This window comes from Homarus americanus, unplaced genomic scaffold (assembly GCF_018991925.1).
Source record: "Homarus americanus isolate GMGI-L3 unplaced genomic scaffold, GMGI_Hamer_2.0 scaffold51859, whole genome shotgun sequence".
In the NCBI taxonomy this organism is placed as follows: domain Eukaryota; kingdom Metazoa; phylum Arthropoda; class Malacostraca; order Decapoda; family Nephropidae; genus Homarus; species Homarus americanus.
The window spans coordinates 12,714,350-12,732,720 of record NW_024711292.1 but is presented as its reverse complement, the minus strand read 5'-3'; the positions used below and the strand labels follow the sequence as shown (position 1 = coordinate 12,732,720).

General features: G+C 40.2%; 1 protein-coding gene across 2 annotated transcripts in view; it reads left to right on the top strand.

The window, feature by feature from the left end:
• The window catches only part of LOC121879453 (uncharacterized protein DDB_G0285291-like), a 69,462-nt gene that overhangs the window by 41,172 nt on the left and 9,919 nt on the right, over positions 1–18,371 (top strand). Inside the window, exon 4 of one of the 2 annotated variants that reach the window (XM_042386131.1) lies at positions 1,441–1,626. In XM_042386131.1, coding sequence (XP_042242065.1) covers positions 1,441–1,626 — 186 coding nt within the window. Of the gene's footprint in view, positions 1–1,440; positions 1,637–18,371 lie in introns of both variants that reach the window. The other variant, XM_042386200.1, reaches the window with a different exon arrangement.

The following is an 18,371-nucleotide window of genomic DNA, read 5'->3' as shown; positions in this document are numbered from 1 at the left end:
AAAACTCAAAACTCCTCTATATGACAGATAAATAAATACCACTAGGTTACCTTGGTTCATAATACATCAACTTCCCCTCCGCACTTCTGGCAAGATTGAAGGTGGTTTAGGCTTTTTTTATCTTATAAAATGGCACAGACTAAATTTAGCAGAATATAAATTGAATTGCTGGAATCCTTGCAAGACAGCGAATAATATGAATACAGTCATCCCTTGGTTATTGCGATTTTTGTTATCACGCCTCCGTCAAAATCTGCACACCTGCTGTTATAGCGCATTTTTCAAACTGAGAATTTAGTTATCACACAGTTTCCTCCAGGTGTATTGTTACCCCCTTGCTTCACCTACATCTATTGAGGATAAAATATTTCACCTACAAATTAACAATAACACATTTGCTGGATGAAGATGGATGGAGGTAACAAAACTTGAAAGTGGTTGTACAAACACAAGCACTCACACATGCCACTCATACTGACAGACTTGACACTCATTTACTTGTCAAGTTTTACCAACCATATAGACAGTTGAAGCTTTCAACATCACTCACAATGGATCTTGAATGTTCCAACTGTAATCATACATATCTAAGTTGCCTCAACAATTGCAACCCCAGTTGCAATTTCAAATTCTGTGTCATTACTAAGGAATAACGAAGTCTCGGGTGCACTCTAAGATTGAGAGAAAACGGAGGACTCGGGCATCCTGTAGCGATGAGAAAACGGACTCCTCAGGCGGGGGACTCAAATAAAGAAAGCATAGCTACATGTTTTGTGGACTACAGTATTGAGCTTACCCTTTTCATCACTTTGTAATAAACCTAGCCATGCCTGTGTGTGTTTCTGATATTTACCATAACTTTATCTATATCTTTAGTGAGTCTAAATGGTCATAAAATGGGAAAATTGGGGTTGGGTCATAGGTGCCTGTAAACAATTAAAATAAATCCCATAGGTTCTGTACTTTTGTTATCACGCACTCGGCGCGGTCCAAAGTAGGCGTGATAACTAAGGGATGACTGTATAGACATCATATATTTTGCACAAGAGATAAAAATTTTAGTCCCTTAAGTTCATTTAAGTACTGTACTGTACATGTTTTTCAACTTATTTTTCAGTAGATATAGTAATGTTCTTCATTTATTTTTACTCATTTACATACACACACCATCCTATATACATATTGTGAATAAGGTAAAAAGTAGTCTGTGACGACTCAAACGAAGTTGTACCGAGTCACCAGGATGTTACATGAATTTTTGGTCTCTAAAGTTTATCAACGTAGTACCAAAACAATGTTAAGTGGGCTGACATTAAGCAAGGACTTACTGTACTACTCGATTCTTGTCAAGCTACTCCATTTGTGTGTGCTTATATTTAGATTGTTTACTACAGGTATTATAGACTATATGTGATGTCGATCTTTTATAAATTCCAACAGCAACAGCAGCAACAACAGCACCACACAGCCATACGCCAGCAGATGCAGCAACAGTTACAACAGCGACCAGGTATGACCATGAACATTGGGCAACAAGGGCCAGGATCAAACACTAATCTGGGCCAGGCAAGGATGATGCAGCCCACTATGCCTACATCTGGTCTAAAACAACTTCTTCAACAGCAGGTAAGGGGCTGTAAGTACAGGCACCTCTTGATTTGCGCATTTTTGTTTCACACCGTGTTTAGATTAGCACATATGGTCTATTTACACATTTTTTTTAATTTACGAGGGCTTATGTTTGGAATAATGCGACCATCGACATGCATCATTGAGTTTACAGCACAGTGATGTGGCATTACTAGCATTGTATGAGAATTCCATCTACAGGTGGTGTGGGTATGCAGCTTCCCGCCTTGCATAGATACAATCTATAGTCATGAGTGCTATAGTATTTTGTGCTGCAGTTTACTGTACTGTATATTGCATGTATTTTCCCCTTATATCATGCCACCAAAGCATCCTTTAAGTTCTGGTACCAGTGGCGCTAAGAAGTGTAAGGTCATCACCATTGAGTTTAAGGGAGGTGAACAAGCAGCTTATATTAAACATGCCCTAGGACTTAGTGAATCTACTCTATGGACTTTTCATGATAGTGCAGAGAAGATTGAAGAGGGTGCCAAGAGCGGATCATTAATTAGTGTACAGTATCTAATATCTCAAATTCCCAAATTTTGATTATGGAGAGAATGGAACGAATATTGTGCACATGGATCGAACACTAAGCTCATGAAAATGTTCCCATTAGCATGCTTGTGAAACACTCAAAGGCTTAGAGTGTTTTATATTTCCTGATACGTATATACAGTAGATCGTTGATTTAAAGCGATTCAATTTAAGATTATTGATTTAAAGCGACACCCACAATTAAGGACAATGTTTTAATTTAAAGTGAATCTTTCCTATTTTGCACGAGTCAATCTGGTGCCTCATATTTTAAAATTCACGCCTAATGTTTCTCTGGGCACGTTTGCACTGTCCTAAGGGCAAAGCTGTACTGTACATGTACTCAAAATAATGTACTAAATGATTACTAAAATTTTTGTCTCGTGAAAACTATAGCATAATTATATTCAAATTAATCACAGTAAAAGTCCAAAAATCCGGATGCCAGAAATCCGGATCACCCGAGAATCCGGACTTTTCGAAAACTCAAACTTTTTTTTTTTTTAATTTAGCTGGCTTTTGTGTGTATGTGCACATGCGTGAGCGCCACAGCTGTACAGCAACAACAAGCGACCACGCTGTCGCCACTTTAAAATGAGCAATCAAACTGTGACAACGTATGTAGTTTTAAGTCCTACTATTTCCATTTACAGAGTACAGTACAAGCCCATAATAATGGCTCCAAAAGTAGATAAACTTCGTTGTGTGAAGAGAAAGAAGAACACATTGAAATTGAGTGACAAACTTGAAATAATTAAGAAACTAGAACGTGGTGTGAGCAATACTGTTCTAATGGAAACATACGACATTGGAAAGTCTACAATTTATGATATAAAGAAGGCAAAGAATAAAATTCTAGAATTTACAGCTTTTTCTTTAAAACTGCTCGTTTTGATAAATGAAGCATGCAATATTTGCTAATGAATAAACTATCAAAATGTACCTGTTCATCTCTTCTTTATTCCTCCTTAAATTTGAATTTTATAAGTACTGCCTGAGAATCCGGAAAATCCGAAAATCCGGACTGACCCAATCCCCAAGCAGTCCGGATTTTTGGACTTCTACTGTATCTTATAAGAATTCCAGCAATGTAAATTTTATTCTCCCCGGTCACTTTTGTGACATTTTATAAACAAAAACTCAATCAAAAGGACATAAGTAAACAAATAAATACTTCACTAGACCTTTGGCGCAACTTTCAAACATTGTACCTCCCCTTCCTCTCTCCCATCTTCCCAGCCAGGGTTTGGTGGTTTTAGGCTAACAGTTTTTATCTTATATAATATCACAGACTAAAGTTAGGAGAATATAATTTGCATTGCTAGAATCCTTGCAAGACAGTGAATAATTTGAATATAAACGTCATATATTTTGCACAAGAGATAATAGGTTTCCTAATTAAAACTAAAATTTGTATGTCTGTCTTATGCGAACTATGGTATGTTTATATTCAATTGAATCACTATCGTATAAGAATTCCAGCAATGAAAATTATATTCTCCCAGGTCACTTCTGTGACACTGTATAAACAAAAAGTCAATCTAAAGGACATAAATAAACAAACAAATAATTCACTAGACCTTCAGCCCCCAACTGTCAAACATGTCACTGTCACCTAATAATGGATGCCCCTCGAGATCGAGGATGGCCGGCCCAAGGGCCTCCTAGGGCCTAGGCGTGAATTTGTTAAGGTGTAGAAGCTGTTGCCAACACAACAACCGCACCCTAAGTTGACGAGCTGCATGACCCAGTGTCATGGAATAGTCTGAGAAGACTGGACAGCCTGCCAACTGCACTGGCTAACCATTACCCCGGAATACGATCCGCAAATCGATGAACACCCAAGTTCCCAATTACTGCTGGGTAGACAGAGGCAAATGGCGAATTGAAACTTGCCCAAGTTTCACCCTGCCCGAGGATCATACTCGGGTCCGCTCGCTTGCGAGGCGAGGATGCTGACCATTACGCCACAGGTCACCTAATCCCCCAACCCCCCTCCCCATCTTCCCAGCCAGGGTTGGGTGGTTATAGGCTTACAGTTTTTATCTTATATAATATCACAGGCTAAAGTTAAGAGAATATAATTTGCATTGCTAGAATCCTTGCAAGACAGTGAATAATTTGAATATAAACGTCATATATTTTGCACAAGAGATATAAATTTTAGCACTTTGTAATAAAATTAATTAGAACATGTCAGTTCAGTGTTTATATGAGAAAAACTTGGTCACTCTTAAGGACATATAAATAAATAAGCACTAGACCTTGGCATCAACTGTCAAACATATCACCTCACCTCCCCCCCCCCATCTTTTCATCAGCTGATCGCTAGTAAACAGACCATTTCACGTCCCATAATTTTAGCTGTGTTGATTTATGAGTGTTTGTTTTAACATAATACTACAAAAAACAATGTTTTGTTTATTCTAGGAGATGGGCTGAGGTGCATCTGGGTAGACTCAGTTTTTTAGTATTTTGTGTTTCTCTCAAGTGCGAAACTAAATTATTCCATTGAAACAGCACTTTGATTTAGTGCGAATTCTGTTTAAAGCGACCTCTCTTGGAATGTATCTCATGTTATATCGACGTTCTACTGTACTGTAATTTTTCAGTGATATAATATCGGGTACTGTCTAATGAATCACTAAACCAACTAATCTTAACTCTTTACATTGTTTCATTTATGTGTTTTTGATATACATGACCTTTTTCAAGAATGTAATTATTGCATAAATCTTAGAGGTGCCTGTATTACAAATGGATTTTAATTCACAAAGTTCACTTTTTTACTTTCCGGATATTCGGAGAATTTCCCTTTCAGATAAAAGATATAGTCTCTTACACTGAACAAATGCCATAGTAAATGTATTAATCTCACTATGCAGTATCAGGGATCCCCATCCTTTATATAGTAATATGCCACATAACAAACAAGTACAATAGTACCCCACTTTACTCGGTCAATTGAACCCACAGGGTACCCCGTTAAGTGAACAACAGAACATATGGGATTAATTCCAATAGAGACTGGCCCGACCCCCAAACTCTACTTTTTCCGACACAATACCTATGTTCTCGTAAAAATAACATTTTAATTTTATGATGATACATGCACACAATTAATATTTAAGAGAAATACAGTCATCAAGTTAATGTCCATTCAAATAATGGACTCAACTCCCTCCCCCTCTTCTCACACTACACTGCTGGCTCTTCCCTCTCTGAGAAATTTTTGGGGGAAAACCACTAGATTTTAATAAATAATACCTCAAACTAAAGTTAGGATAATATAATTGACATTGCTGGATTCCTTGTAAGACCAGGAATATTTTGAATATAAATGTCATATATTTTGCACAAAAGATAACATATTTACTCAGAGTAAACATTGCAGTAATACCCCGCTTAACATGGTTTCGCTTAGCGCGATTTCACGTATACGCGGTGCCTCGCCAGAGCTGAACTTTCACTTAACGCGGGTTTTTTCCACGTATACGCGCAGAGTGTCCGGCTGGAGAGCTATTTTTAAATTCGCCCCATCCCCCACCCGCCACCCTGCCTGACTGCCTGCCTGCCTGTTTTAGCTCATAAAATTCATACAAATTACCCGGCCAGAATATAATTTACATTGCTGGAATTCTTACAATATGATGATCATTTTGAATATAAACATCATAGATTTTGCATTAGACATACAAATTTTAGATATAATGTTTACTCTCAGTAAATATGTTATTTTTTGTGCAAAATATATGACATTTGTATTCAAAATATTCCTGGTCTTACAAGGAATCCAGCAATGTCAATTATATTATCCTAACTTTAGTTTGAGGTATTATTTATTACTAAAAAGGTAAATATTCTGGTTTTCCCACACATCTGGTATGGAGGGTTTGGGGGGAGTGGGGGGGGAGGGAGGGACCGACTGACCATCTGTTACCATGTGAAGAATATTTTGTTTTTTTATTAACTGAAGATATTTGTTTTAGCTCATAAAATTCATACAAATTACCCGGTCAGAATATACAGTGGGGTATGCTATAACGAACGGATCCTACTACGAATATTCCTATAACGAACGGTTTTACCTATAAAATTGAGAATGCTATAACGAACGAAACTCCTACAACGAACATTATTTAAAAAAAAAAAAATTTTTTTTTACTAATTTATTGTTTTTTTATTTCAAGTATTAATGATATTCTTTATTTCAGGGGTTTAGATGCATATTTATGCACTTTTTTACAATTTTTACAATTTTATATTATATTTTTCAGTGTTAAGTGGTTGTATTTGGGGGCCTGGAACTGATTAATCCTATAACGAACGAATGCTATAACGAACAAGGTTCTAGAACCAGTTAGATTTGTTATAGCATACCCCACTGTAATTTACATTGCTGGAATTATTATAATTTGATGATCATTTTGAATATAAACATCATAGATTTTGCATTAAACATACAAATTTTAGATGTAATGTTTACTCTGAGTAAATATGTTATCTTTTGTGCAAAATATATGACATTTATATTCAAAATATTCCTGGTCTTACAAGGAATCCAGCAATGTCAATTATATTATCCTAACTTTAATCTGAGGTATTATTTAATACTAAATGTTAAAATTTAGTTTTTTCACCCAACATCTCTTGAAGGGAGGATTGGTGGGGGGTGGGGGGGAGGGTTGGGACTGACCACGCGGTTGGAAGAGGGGGGGAGGCAAGGTGGGGTACTTTGATTGACAGATAGTGTCATGAAGAATATTTTTTTTTTTATTAACTGAAGATATTTGTTTTAGCTCATAAAATTCATACAAATTACCCGGCCAGAATATAATTTACATTGCTGGAATTCTTACAATTTGGTGATCATTTTGAATATAAACATCATAGATTTTGCATTAGACATACAAATTTTAGATATAATGTTTACTCTGAGTAAATATGTTATCTTTTGTGCAAAATATATGACATTTATATTCAAAATATTCCTGGTCTTACAAGGAATCCAGCAATGTCAATTGTATTATCCTAACTTTAGTTTGAGGTATTATTTATTAAAATTTAGTGGTTTCCCCCCAAAATTTCTCAAAGAGGGAAGAGCCAGCAGTGTAGTGTGAGAAGAGGGGGAGGGAGTCGAGTCCATTATTTGAATGGACATTAACTTGGCGACTGTATTTCTCTATTTCTCTTAAGTATTAATTGTGTGCATGTACCATCATAAAATTAAGATGTTATTTTTACTAGAACATAGGTATTGTGTCGGAAAAAGTGGAGTTTGGGGGTCGGGCCAGTTTCTATTGGAATTAATCCCATATGTTCTGTTGTTCACTTAGCGCGGTTTTCACTTAACACGGTCCCCTGTGGGTTTTATTGACCGCGTTAAGCGGGGTACTACTGTATATCTAAAATTTGTATGTCTAATGCAAAATCTATGATGTTTATATTCAAAATGATCATCAAATTGCAAGAATTCCAGCAATGTAAATTATATTCTGGCCGGATAATTTGTATGAATTTTATGAGCTAAAACAAATATCTTCAGTTAATAAAAAAAAAATATTCTTCACGACACCATCTGTAAATGAAAGTACCCCACCTTGCCTCCCCCCCTCTTCCAACCGTGCCAGATGGTCGGTCCGTCCCAACCCTCCCTACAAGAGAAATGTTGGGTGAAAAACTAGATTTTTACATTAAATAATACCTCAGATTAAAGTTAGGATAATATAATTGACATTGCTGGATTCCTTGTAAGACCAGGAATATTTTGACTATAAATGTCATATATTTTGCACAAAAGATAACATATTTAGTCAGAGTAAACATTATATCTAAAATTTGTATGTCTAATGCAAAATCTATGATGTTTATATTCAAAATGATCATCAAATTGTAAGAATTCCGGCAATGTAAATTATATTCTGGCCGGGTAATTTGTATGAATTTTATGAGCTAAAACAAATATCTTCAGTTAATAAAAAAAAAATATTCTTCACACCGTGCCAGATGGTCCGTCGGTCCCTCCCTCCCCCCACCTCCCACCAACCCTCCCTACCAGATGTGTGGGAAAACCAGAATATTTACCTTTTTAGTAATAAATAATACCTCAAACTAAAGTTAGGATAATATATTTTACATTGCTGGATTCCTTGTAAGACCAGGAATATTTTGAATATAAATGTCATATATTTTGCACAAAAGATAACATATTTACTGAGAGTAAACATTATATCTAAAATTTGTATGTCTAATGCAAAATCTATGATGTTTATATTCAAAATGATCATCATATTGTAAGAATTCCAGCAATATAAATTATATTCTGGCCGGGTAATTTGTATGAATTTTATGAGCTAAATAAAAAAGTGAAAGTTCGGTTCTGGCGAGGCACAATGTAAATGAGAAATCGCGTTTAGTGAAACTGCGTAAAGCGGGGTAATACTGTAATCACTTATCAGCCATAGCCATCACACTGTGTAATTATGCAATGTATTAGATTCAGAAAAATAAAGCATATAATTGGGCATTAAGATATATAGAACTAAACTCTATTCAGACAAGTATAGTACTGGTAAACAGAACAAAAATTTAAGCAACCTATTGGGTGGCAATGAATATTAATGCAACAAAAATTAAGTTCACATTAAACAATACAAAGGAAAGGATTACTAAGACTCATTTGAATTCGAGACTGAATATCCCCTGCAATTTTTTTGAAATCTCATTCAATTCTAGTAAAAGCTGCTTCCACAATTTCCTGTGTGTGTGTAAGTGAATTTCCAGTGGTCACCAACAGCAAGGGAGGGCTGGTGCCTGGTGGATCAGTTGTATCGCTCAGTGAGATTGGCGTCACAGTGAGCAAAGGCAGCTTTGTAGTCGGCAGCTGCTTTCAACCACTCAGGATGGAGGTGGAGTAGTTGAAGGTTTGCTGGGATGTGATCTTGTATTGTCCTTCTGAACAAGAGCTGCGCAGGAGACTTGTTAATATGAGGTAGAGGAGTGTTTCAGTGTGGATTATTACTTTGGCCCAACCATTGGACTGCACATAATAGGCAGAGCTGAGGTGGTGAGAGACACCACCTAGCTAGAAAGTTACGGAAGTCTTTAGAGACAAAGGTTGGTCCTCCATCACTTGCTAATTCACGAAGGGCCCCATAGTGCAGGAACAGGGAGCAGCAGGAGGAGATGAAGCTACATGCATCTGCTTTGCCCCAGGTGAAACAGAACAGGTGGAGGTTGCCCCCTAAAAAATGATCAAAGTATACGAGACATTGTTTGCATGGGTGATCAAAATAATCCACCGCTACATTGTTATAAGGTCACTGGGGTGGTCAGAGAGCTTGAGTGGTTCCTTGGGCAGTGATGGTGCAGTGACTGTGCAATAGTGATATGTGTCCAACCGGTTATGGAGAGCCTTGTCCATTCCTGTCCAATATACACTCAAGCACGCCCTGGCTGATGAAGTGTAAAGCCTCCAGCACCCAAGCACTGAAGAAGTGAGGTATGACCAGTTGGAAGTCCATAAGAGCAATGCTATCGGCGGAACTGAGTTGGTCACATATACCATAGAATGGTTTGAGTGCTGCGTGGGTGTTTTTTTAGATGAGGAAATTCGTCATTTATGGAGGTGATTAGTGAGGTGTAATCATCGTCAGTGACCCCGATGAGTGTAGATTTTTCCTAGCAGATGGCACAGTGTGGGTTGGTGGAATTGAATGCAGTCATCGCAGGGGCAGTAGTGTGCACATCCAAGCTGTATTGTCTTCGGTTGTAACCTACTGGCATATTTGTGCTAGAGGGGGGCTGCACAGGCTGCAGTAAAGGTGTTACTGTCACTGGTGGAGGCAGGGGCAGGGCTGGTTGGGAAGCGGGAGACAGCGTCCAGGTCTCAGTGTCATTTCTCTGACATATGGTGTACAGTATTTTGTAGCAGTATTGAAATGTCATCTTGATTTTGAGGAGACGAGGATTTGGTACACAATCCAGTGATCTGGTGAAGAGGATGTTGTTGAGGAGACAGTGGTCTACTACAGGCATAGACAACCTTTCCTCAGTTATGGGCCGCATTACGATTTAGGTATTTTGCAGTAGGTCAACCCACCAAAATTTATATCCTACCTCATCCAAAAGTGATGTTTATTATTGTATTAGCACAGACAGTGAAGCAGTTTATCGTCACTTCCACCTTACGATATTTTCAGTTTACAATCAGTATTTTTCCCATTTATGAAACAAATCCATCATAATCATTTTTTAAAGTAATATGTTAATGTTTCTTGGCATTTTACAGAAGATGAGTGAAGCAGTCTGTGAATACGTTGATTTTTCCTATAGTTACAGCATTTATCTTGCTTATGAGACACCCACATGAATAATGCCAATTTTAATCTTTTCATATGAGGAACTATAACGAAACAACCTATAGGTACATCTCTCTCCGAATCTATGGTCCACGATTGGATTGTGGGGTAGTTAGTGGTTGTAATGACGCTTGGAAAATTTTAATCACATTATTTTAATGCTAATTACTCGCCAACTATGGGTTTCCGAGGTGCAATTTAGGTGTTATTGTGTTATTCTGGAAGTACTTAATTATTTAAACCTTGTGTGACCACCAATCGTGACCCCACTTGGACTTACCCAATCTTAGTTAATTCCCAAGTGACCCACTGCCACATAGCAGCTAATCCATCAAACAGCCCACTCCAAACTTGGCCCATAAACTCACACTAGTTAAAATGTTTATGTTGTTGACTATACATATACTTATCTCTTTGTTATATTGTCGTAGTTAGTTACTCTTAGCTGATGAAACAGTAACGAATTGTGTGTGAAGATTATTCTTTTAATAAATATTGCTTTACTTACCATAAACTGGCTGCATCTACCTAACTACATGCCACATTGAATAGAATTTCTCAATCACTCCACGGGCTGCACAAACACATGGTCCGGGCTGCGGGTTGCCTGTGCCTGGTCTACTATAACAATGGGGTCAGGGCATTCAAGGATGAACATCCCACACCTATCAAAGGCATCTGTGACTGCGAGAGCTACACCTTCAATGGGGACGTAATGTGACTCAGTAGGTATGGTGAAGTGCAACCCAGTGAATATGAGTTTCCAGCCGTCCCTGCACCAGGATAGGGCAGCTGACGTTGGACATGAACAGTTGAACACTGTTGGTGGAGAAGAAGGAAGCCATTGCTATTTTTTACTCTGATCGGTGGCAAGGTGAGTCTTGCGGCTCACTTCAAAAGAACATACCCCATCTTTGACTAAGGTTAAGATGTGATCCTTAGATGTAAAGAAGGCTTGGTCTAATGTAACATCCCAACAGAACAGTTTCTTGGTTTATACTAAGTCAATGAAGGGGGCCATTTTAGATTTGGTGCTGTATGCCCATGCCACCTTTTCAATTAGCCCAAACCACAACCTGTCTCCTGTGATGTCTTGAGGTGTTGGGGAGTAATAGATTGCTTGGAGCGTGGCAGCACAGGGCTTGATACCAGATTTGGTGATGATGAGGCTGGCAAACAGAAACTGTTGTGGTTAAAAGTTATGCCTTTGTTTGCACAGAGGGAAAGGTAGTCATGAGTATACCAGAAGCCTCTTCAATGGTATCAACCCAGAGGAAGGAGTCTTCAACACACTTGGCCTTGCATGGGATGTTGCGAACAATTTCGTTGAAGCAACAAGTGTAAGCGTAGCAAGTAGCTAGATATCCCTGAGGGGCTCTCACGTAGTGGTAATGAGCCACTTGGCTTCACATCTGGCTTCATCAAGGAGGACTGCATAGTAGTCGTTCCAAGCATCTCGTACAGTCTTGCATGTACAGTCAGGGTCAAAAGTCCTGTCAACACTCCTGCTGCTCCACCATCCCCAAGATGAACCCAGAGCCTCCGTGGACAGAATAATGCATCAGTGTCTCCCACTTTGGGTTCACAGCCTGAATCTTGTTGTTCATGGAGCAGCAGCAGAGGCGACAGGACTTTTGACCCCGACCGTACGTGCAGGGACAGTGTCCTAGATTCAATGGGCTCAGGGTGTGATGGGTTTCTCTGAGGCAGTTTTTGTTGAGGTCCTGGAGGTCAACCGTCCACCTGGGTTGACGATTCTTTTTGGCAACTACAACCGTGCGTAAGCACCTGGTGGTTATTGTGCCAATTGGCACTGGCTCCAGGATGTCCATGGCCACGTCTCTATCAAGGTGGTCAGTCTTGACCTGCTCCTTCCAGTGTTGGGGGATGGGAGCAGGGGTATGGATGGCATGAAGGACCATGTTGGGTTTTATGTGGATTTGCATAGGGGCCCAAACATGGCAGGTAGGGGACAACCGGATGTGTTGAAAGCTGATGTGGTCAACTGGGTGAGAAACCATTTTTGGAGTTCAAGTACGTTCTGCTCGGTTCATATGAATGGTATTGACTGTGCTTTTGCTGGTGGAGGTGTTCTTTGTGGTCCAATGGGCTGACACACATCTGGTGGGAATACCTCGAAGGCGGCTGAAATGCATGGCAACGGTCTTCAAGGGAGAAAATCTGAAATCATGGTCTGTGGTCCAACTTGAAACCTTGTCTAGTGCAAGTTGCATGCGACATTCAGCCATTGACATGCGGGAAGCTGCATACCAAATGGCTAAGTCGTCTACGTACAATGAGATTGATACACCACCTGGAACTAATGCTGCTACCCCATTCACTGCGATGGCAAATAGGGTCACACTCAAGACACTGCCCCATGGAACCCCGTCCTCCTGAATATGTGCTGGTGACATTTCTGTGGCTATGCAAACCCTAAAAGTGCGATGTCCCCAAAAATGACCTGTTATTAATGGTAAATTTCCCCGCAATCCAACATTATGAATCTCCCTAAGAATGCCAAATCTCCAAACTGTGTCGTATGCTTTCTCTAGGTTAAAGAAAATGCAGACAAGATGCTGGCGACTAGCAAAAGCCTCACAGACCGAGGACTCAAGACGAACAAGACCATAAGTTATTGAATACATTTTCCGGAAGCTAGAGTAATATGGTGAAAGAAAGGCAATCATCTCCAGGTAGTACACTAATTGCGAGTTGACCGTCTTTTCAAGCAGCTTACAGATACAGGAGGTCATAGTTATAGGGCGATATTCTAGCGAGTGACGCCCCTTTTTTCCAGTCTTCTTGAAAGGCAGGACAGTAGCCTTCCACCATGAGGATAGGAAGGCACCCTCTGGCTAAATCTTGTTATATAGCTCCAATAGAAATGTCTGTGCCTCAACTTCAAGGTGGTGGAGCATTGAAAATGGGATATCATCAGGCCCTGGTGATGTATCTCCAGTGAGTGAGAGGGCGGTTCCCATTTTTTTCTTTGAGAATATGATGTTCTATGTCTCGGCACGACCCACTCCATAATCCAGGGTCTGTGATTCCTCTATTCTACTCACCCGTTAAAACTATGAGGATTGAGCTGCCATACAAGACACACCTGCAATTACTAGGGCAAAAACCTCAGAAACTTCTTGAGGGGAGGCAACTGAGTTGCCATCATTACCCCTGAGAAATGGGGGAGGATTAGATGAAAATTTGCCTGCTATTTTCTGCACTCATTTTCATACCTGGGACAAGGGAGTTTTTCATTTAGAGAGGAGACATAAGAAGAAAATGATTGGCGACTGGCATTCTTTAAAACTAAACGAGTTTTGGCTCTGGCCCATTTGTATTCCACCGGTACCGACCATAAGCTCTGCGCCACTCGATAACTGCCTGACTGCACTCCTCCGACTACCAAGAAACAGGTCTGCAAGCTACACGACCAGAGGTCTAAAGAATGAAGCACTGACCAGCCCATTGGAGGAGGCTGGTTATGTATTCAAGTGCTTCATCTAAAAAGGGAAATTCTTCACTGCTCCTGTCTTCCTTCACTATTTCCTTGTACAAGTCCCAGTCCGCCTTGTCTAACTGCCAACGGGGAACTCATGGTGTCAAGAAGACTTCTGGGGAGGAAAGTAGGATAGGGTAGTTGTCACTTCCTCCGAGGTCATCTGTTACTCTCCACTCAAAAGTCCAGCAGAGAGTCAGCTGAGCTCAATGAGAGATCTATGGCTGTAGTCGTGTTGGTCTGGACATGATAGTGGGTGATATCACCAGTATTTCATATACTTAGGTCCATTTCTTCAATTATCGAAGCTATCAGGTCACCCCTTGGATTAACCATTGTATCACCCCAGACGGTGTGCCTTCCATTAAAATCACTGAAGATAAGATAAGGAGAAAGAAGCTGACAAATTAATGAAACCAAATCCTCTCTAGCAATTGGTGTACTGGGTGGGAGGTAATTGGAGTATTTGGTATCGGTACGTTGGAGGTGAATCTTGCAAGCTGTCGCCTGCAACGGGGAAGTGTCTGTTTATGAGAAAAATAAAAAGCTGAATAACCTCTGGGAGGGGGATGATCAAAGGCACCTAACATTATCTCCTGGAGACGTATGGGGTATAATTTGCTCAAGAGCAACAGGAGCTCTTCCCAGTTGGCTCTTAAGCCTCAACAATTCCATTTGAGTCTGGTAGCCATGATTATTGGAGATCTAAGTACCGTATATTTCGGCCTATAAGGCGTCGGGGTGCATAAGACAGCCCCCCAAATTTCCATTTAAAAAGTAGCTTTTGAGCACTATTCGCTGTATAAGACCAGTACCCCAAATGTGACACTTACCCACTGACTCAGTAGTCCTTTACCAACCATCCTTGGTTTTTTAAAATAAGGCCAATTCACTTCAAGTAATGTCATCAAATGTTACCCGCTGGTGTAGTGTAAACACTAGTGACGTCACTGAAGCGTCTGCTATTTACCGGTAACTGGAACTAATGTCTGTGTCGAGTAAAATTTTTTCATTTATTTTGAAATATATATATATATATATATATATATATATATATATATATATATATATATATATATATATATATATATATATATATATATATATATATATATATATATATATATATATATATAATATATATATATATATATATATATATATATATATATATATATATATATATATATATATATATATATATATATATATATATATATATATATATATATATATATATATATATATATATATATATACTACATCCTTGACCACCGAAGGTCAAGACGTATCTGCTCTCCTGAGCAGCCAGGTCAACTGTTATTGGCCCATACTAACCCTCCCTGAACCACTTTCCCACCGGAGTATCAACAGGTTCTGCCAGAAGTTACAATTTCATTTGGGAAAGGAATGGAACCAGGTTAAACAGAGGTGAACATTGGTGAACAGTCCTTGAGTCAGTGAGAACAACTCAACAGTAAAAGTCGATTTAAGTTAATCACACAGTGAGATCCCAGGTACCCAGTGATAACGCCCGTGAGACCCAAAACAACCGCGATGTGTTAATCCGCCCACAGGAAGGCCTCGGGCCACACCACCATATAACACCATCTGTGAGGGAATTACTACACCAGCCAAGTCCTCAACACCATCTGTGAGGGAACACTACACCACGTGATGCCCTCATAACACCATCTGTGAGGGAGTTACTACACCACGCCAAGTCCTCATAACACCATCTGTGAGGGAATTACACCACGGAGGTCCCTCATAACACCATCTGTGAGGAATTACACCACGTGATGCCCCTCATAACACCATCTGTGAGGGAATTACTACACCATGTCAGGCCCCTCATACACCATCTGTGAGGGAATTACTACACCACCAGGTCCCCATAACACCATCTGTGAGGAATTCGTACACCACGTGATGCCCCTCATAACACCATCTGTGAGGAGTTACTACACCACGTGAGGCCCTCGTGAACATCTATGAGGGAACTACTACACCAACGGAGGCCCTCATAACACCCATCTGTGAGGGAATATACACGTGAGGCCCCTCATAACACCATCTGTGAGGAATTACTACACCACATCAGGTCCCCTCCTAACACCATCTGGGAGAGAGTTAATACACTAAGTGTTTGCTGTTCAACATCTACATTAATCTGAAGGGTTCACTGTATGAGTTCAAGGCAGCCATACAGTTTAACATGTCTCACCATGCTTAATAAAATTAACTATCTCATGACATTCTTATTGTTATCAGCGATTGCGGAATTCGCGATGTTATGCTCCACCAACACACAGCCTGTTACTACATCCTTGACCACCGAAGTCCAAGACGTACCTGGCGCTCCTCTGAGCAGCCAGGTCAACTTCGTGGCCTCCAGCCCTCCCTGAACCACGTCTCCCCCACGGGTATCAACAGGTTCTCGCCAGAAGTTACAATTTCATTTGGGAAAGGAATGGAACCAGTGTTAAACAAGAGGTGAACATTGGTGAACAGTGCTTGAGTCAGTGAGAACAACTCAACAGTAAAAGTCGTATTCAAGTTAACCTTCACACAGTGAGGTCCCAGGTACCCAGTGATAACGGCCCGTGAGACCCAACAACCAGCGATGTGTTAATCCGTCTACGATAGGAAGGCCTGGGGCACACCTCACTCATATAACACCATCTGTGAGAATTACTACACCACGTCAAGTCCTCATAACACCATCTGTGAGGAATTACTACACCACGTGATGCCCTCATAACACCATCTGTAGGGAGTTACTACACCACGTCAAGTCCCTCACTAACACCATCTGTGATTACTACACCACGTGATGCCCTCGTAACACCATCTGTGGGAATTACTACACACACACCAGGTCCCTCATAACACCATCTGTGAGGATTACTACACCACGTCAGGCCCCTCATAACACCATCTGTGAGGAATTACTACACCACGTCAGGTCCCTCATAACACCATCTGTGAGGAATTCGTACACCACGTGATCCCCTCATAACACCATCTGTGAGGAGTTACTACACCACGTAGGGCCCTCGTAACACCATCTATGAGGAACTACTACACCACGTAGGAGCCCCTCATAACACCATCTGTGAGGAATTACTACGTGGGGCCCCTCATAACACCATCTGTGAGGGGAATTACTACACCACATCAGGTCCCTCCTAACACCATCTGGGAGAGTTACTACACTACGTGTTTTGCTGTTCAACACCTACATTAATCTGAATGTTCACTGTATGTTCCTTTACCTTTCTCTAATGAAGGCTTTTGTTAAACCACCAATGTATGTAATAAGTCATTTGTCCAATGTATATTTTCAGCCTTCGGGCTGCAGAACTTTCAATAAACCGTTAATTATTATTATTATTATTATTAGACTAACCCCCCACCTCCTCTATTCCCCCACACACACACACACTACAGTGGGCGACATCTGTTGACCGACCACAGCATTTCCCCAAGCTGTTTCGAAACTTCAGACTCAAGGCTATTCAGAAACCTCACTGTGCCTGGGTAGTGGACACGACTTTAGTGCACGATAGTACTCGTAGCGAAAGAATATTTTCTTAGAAAATAAATAAACATCACCTGGGATGGTGTAAACATAATCACATTGACTCTATGACTCCCTGAAGATTTGTTTACTTTATATCAGGAGCTTTCAGTGGTCAAGGAAACATTTGTTTACGATGTTCCGGTGTTATAATGCAGGATAAATACCCGCAGTTTACATAACAGATATAATCCTACATCTTCTCTAGAATAAGATATGTATTATAACTTTACAGAACAATAGTGGAAATAAATAAGCGTCAACAATTATGTTAATCAACCAACAACGTTTTTGTACATGAGTAGTGAAGCAGAATATTCTTGGGGTGCAGAATTATTCCTACCAGGTTCTCTTACCAGGTATGCCCACCACCTGTCATAGCATCTCCCACTGCAAACAGGCAGAAAGGCCCAAGTCGGGCAACAACAAGAAACAGTAAAACAGTACAAATGGTGAGCTGGGGTATAGCCGAAGAAAACAGCAGACAAATAATCATGAAGAGATTTAACGGCGTTTGAGGTTGGGCCTTGGGTTAGTGGATTCTGGAAGTTCTTTCAGGGGCTCAACAACCATGCATGAGAAGAACCTTCTCCTGACATCAGTGTTGAACCTCTGGTGTAAGGGCGGAAACGACCTTCCTGCTCGTTACCGCTGCTCACTCGCTCCAGTTGCTGGCGCGACCCCCACTTGGAGGGGTTGGACGGAGGTGAGAACGTCGCTGCTACCAGTGTCACCAGCAGACGTACCTAGACTTCAAACC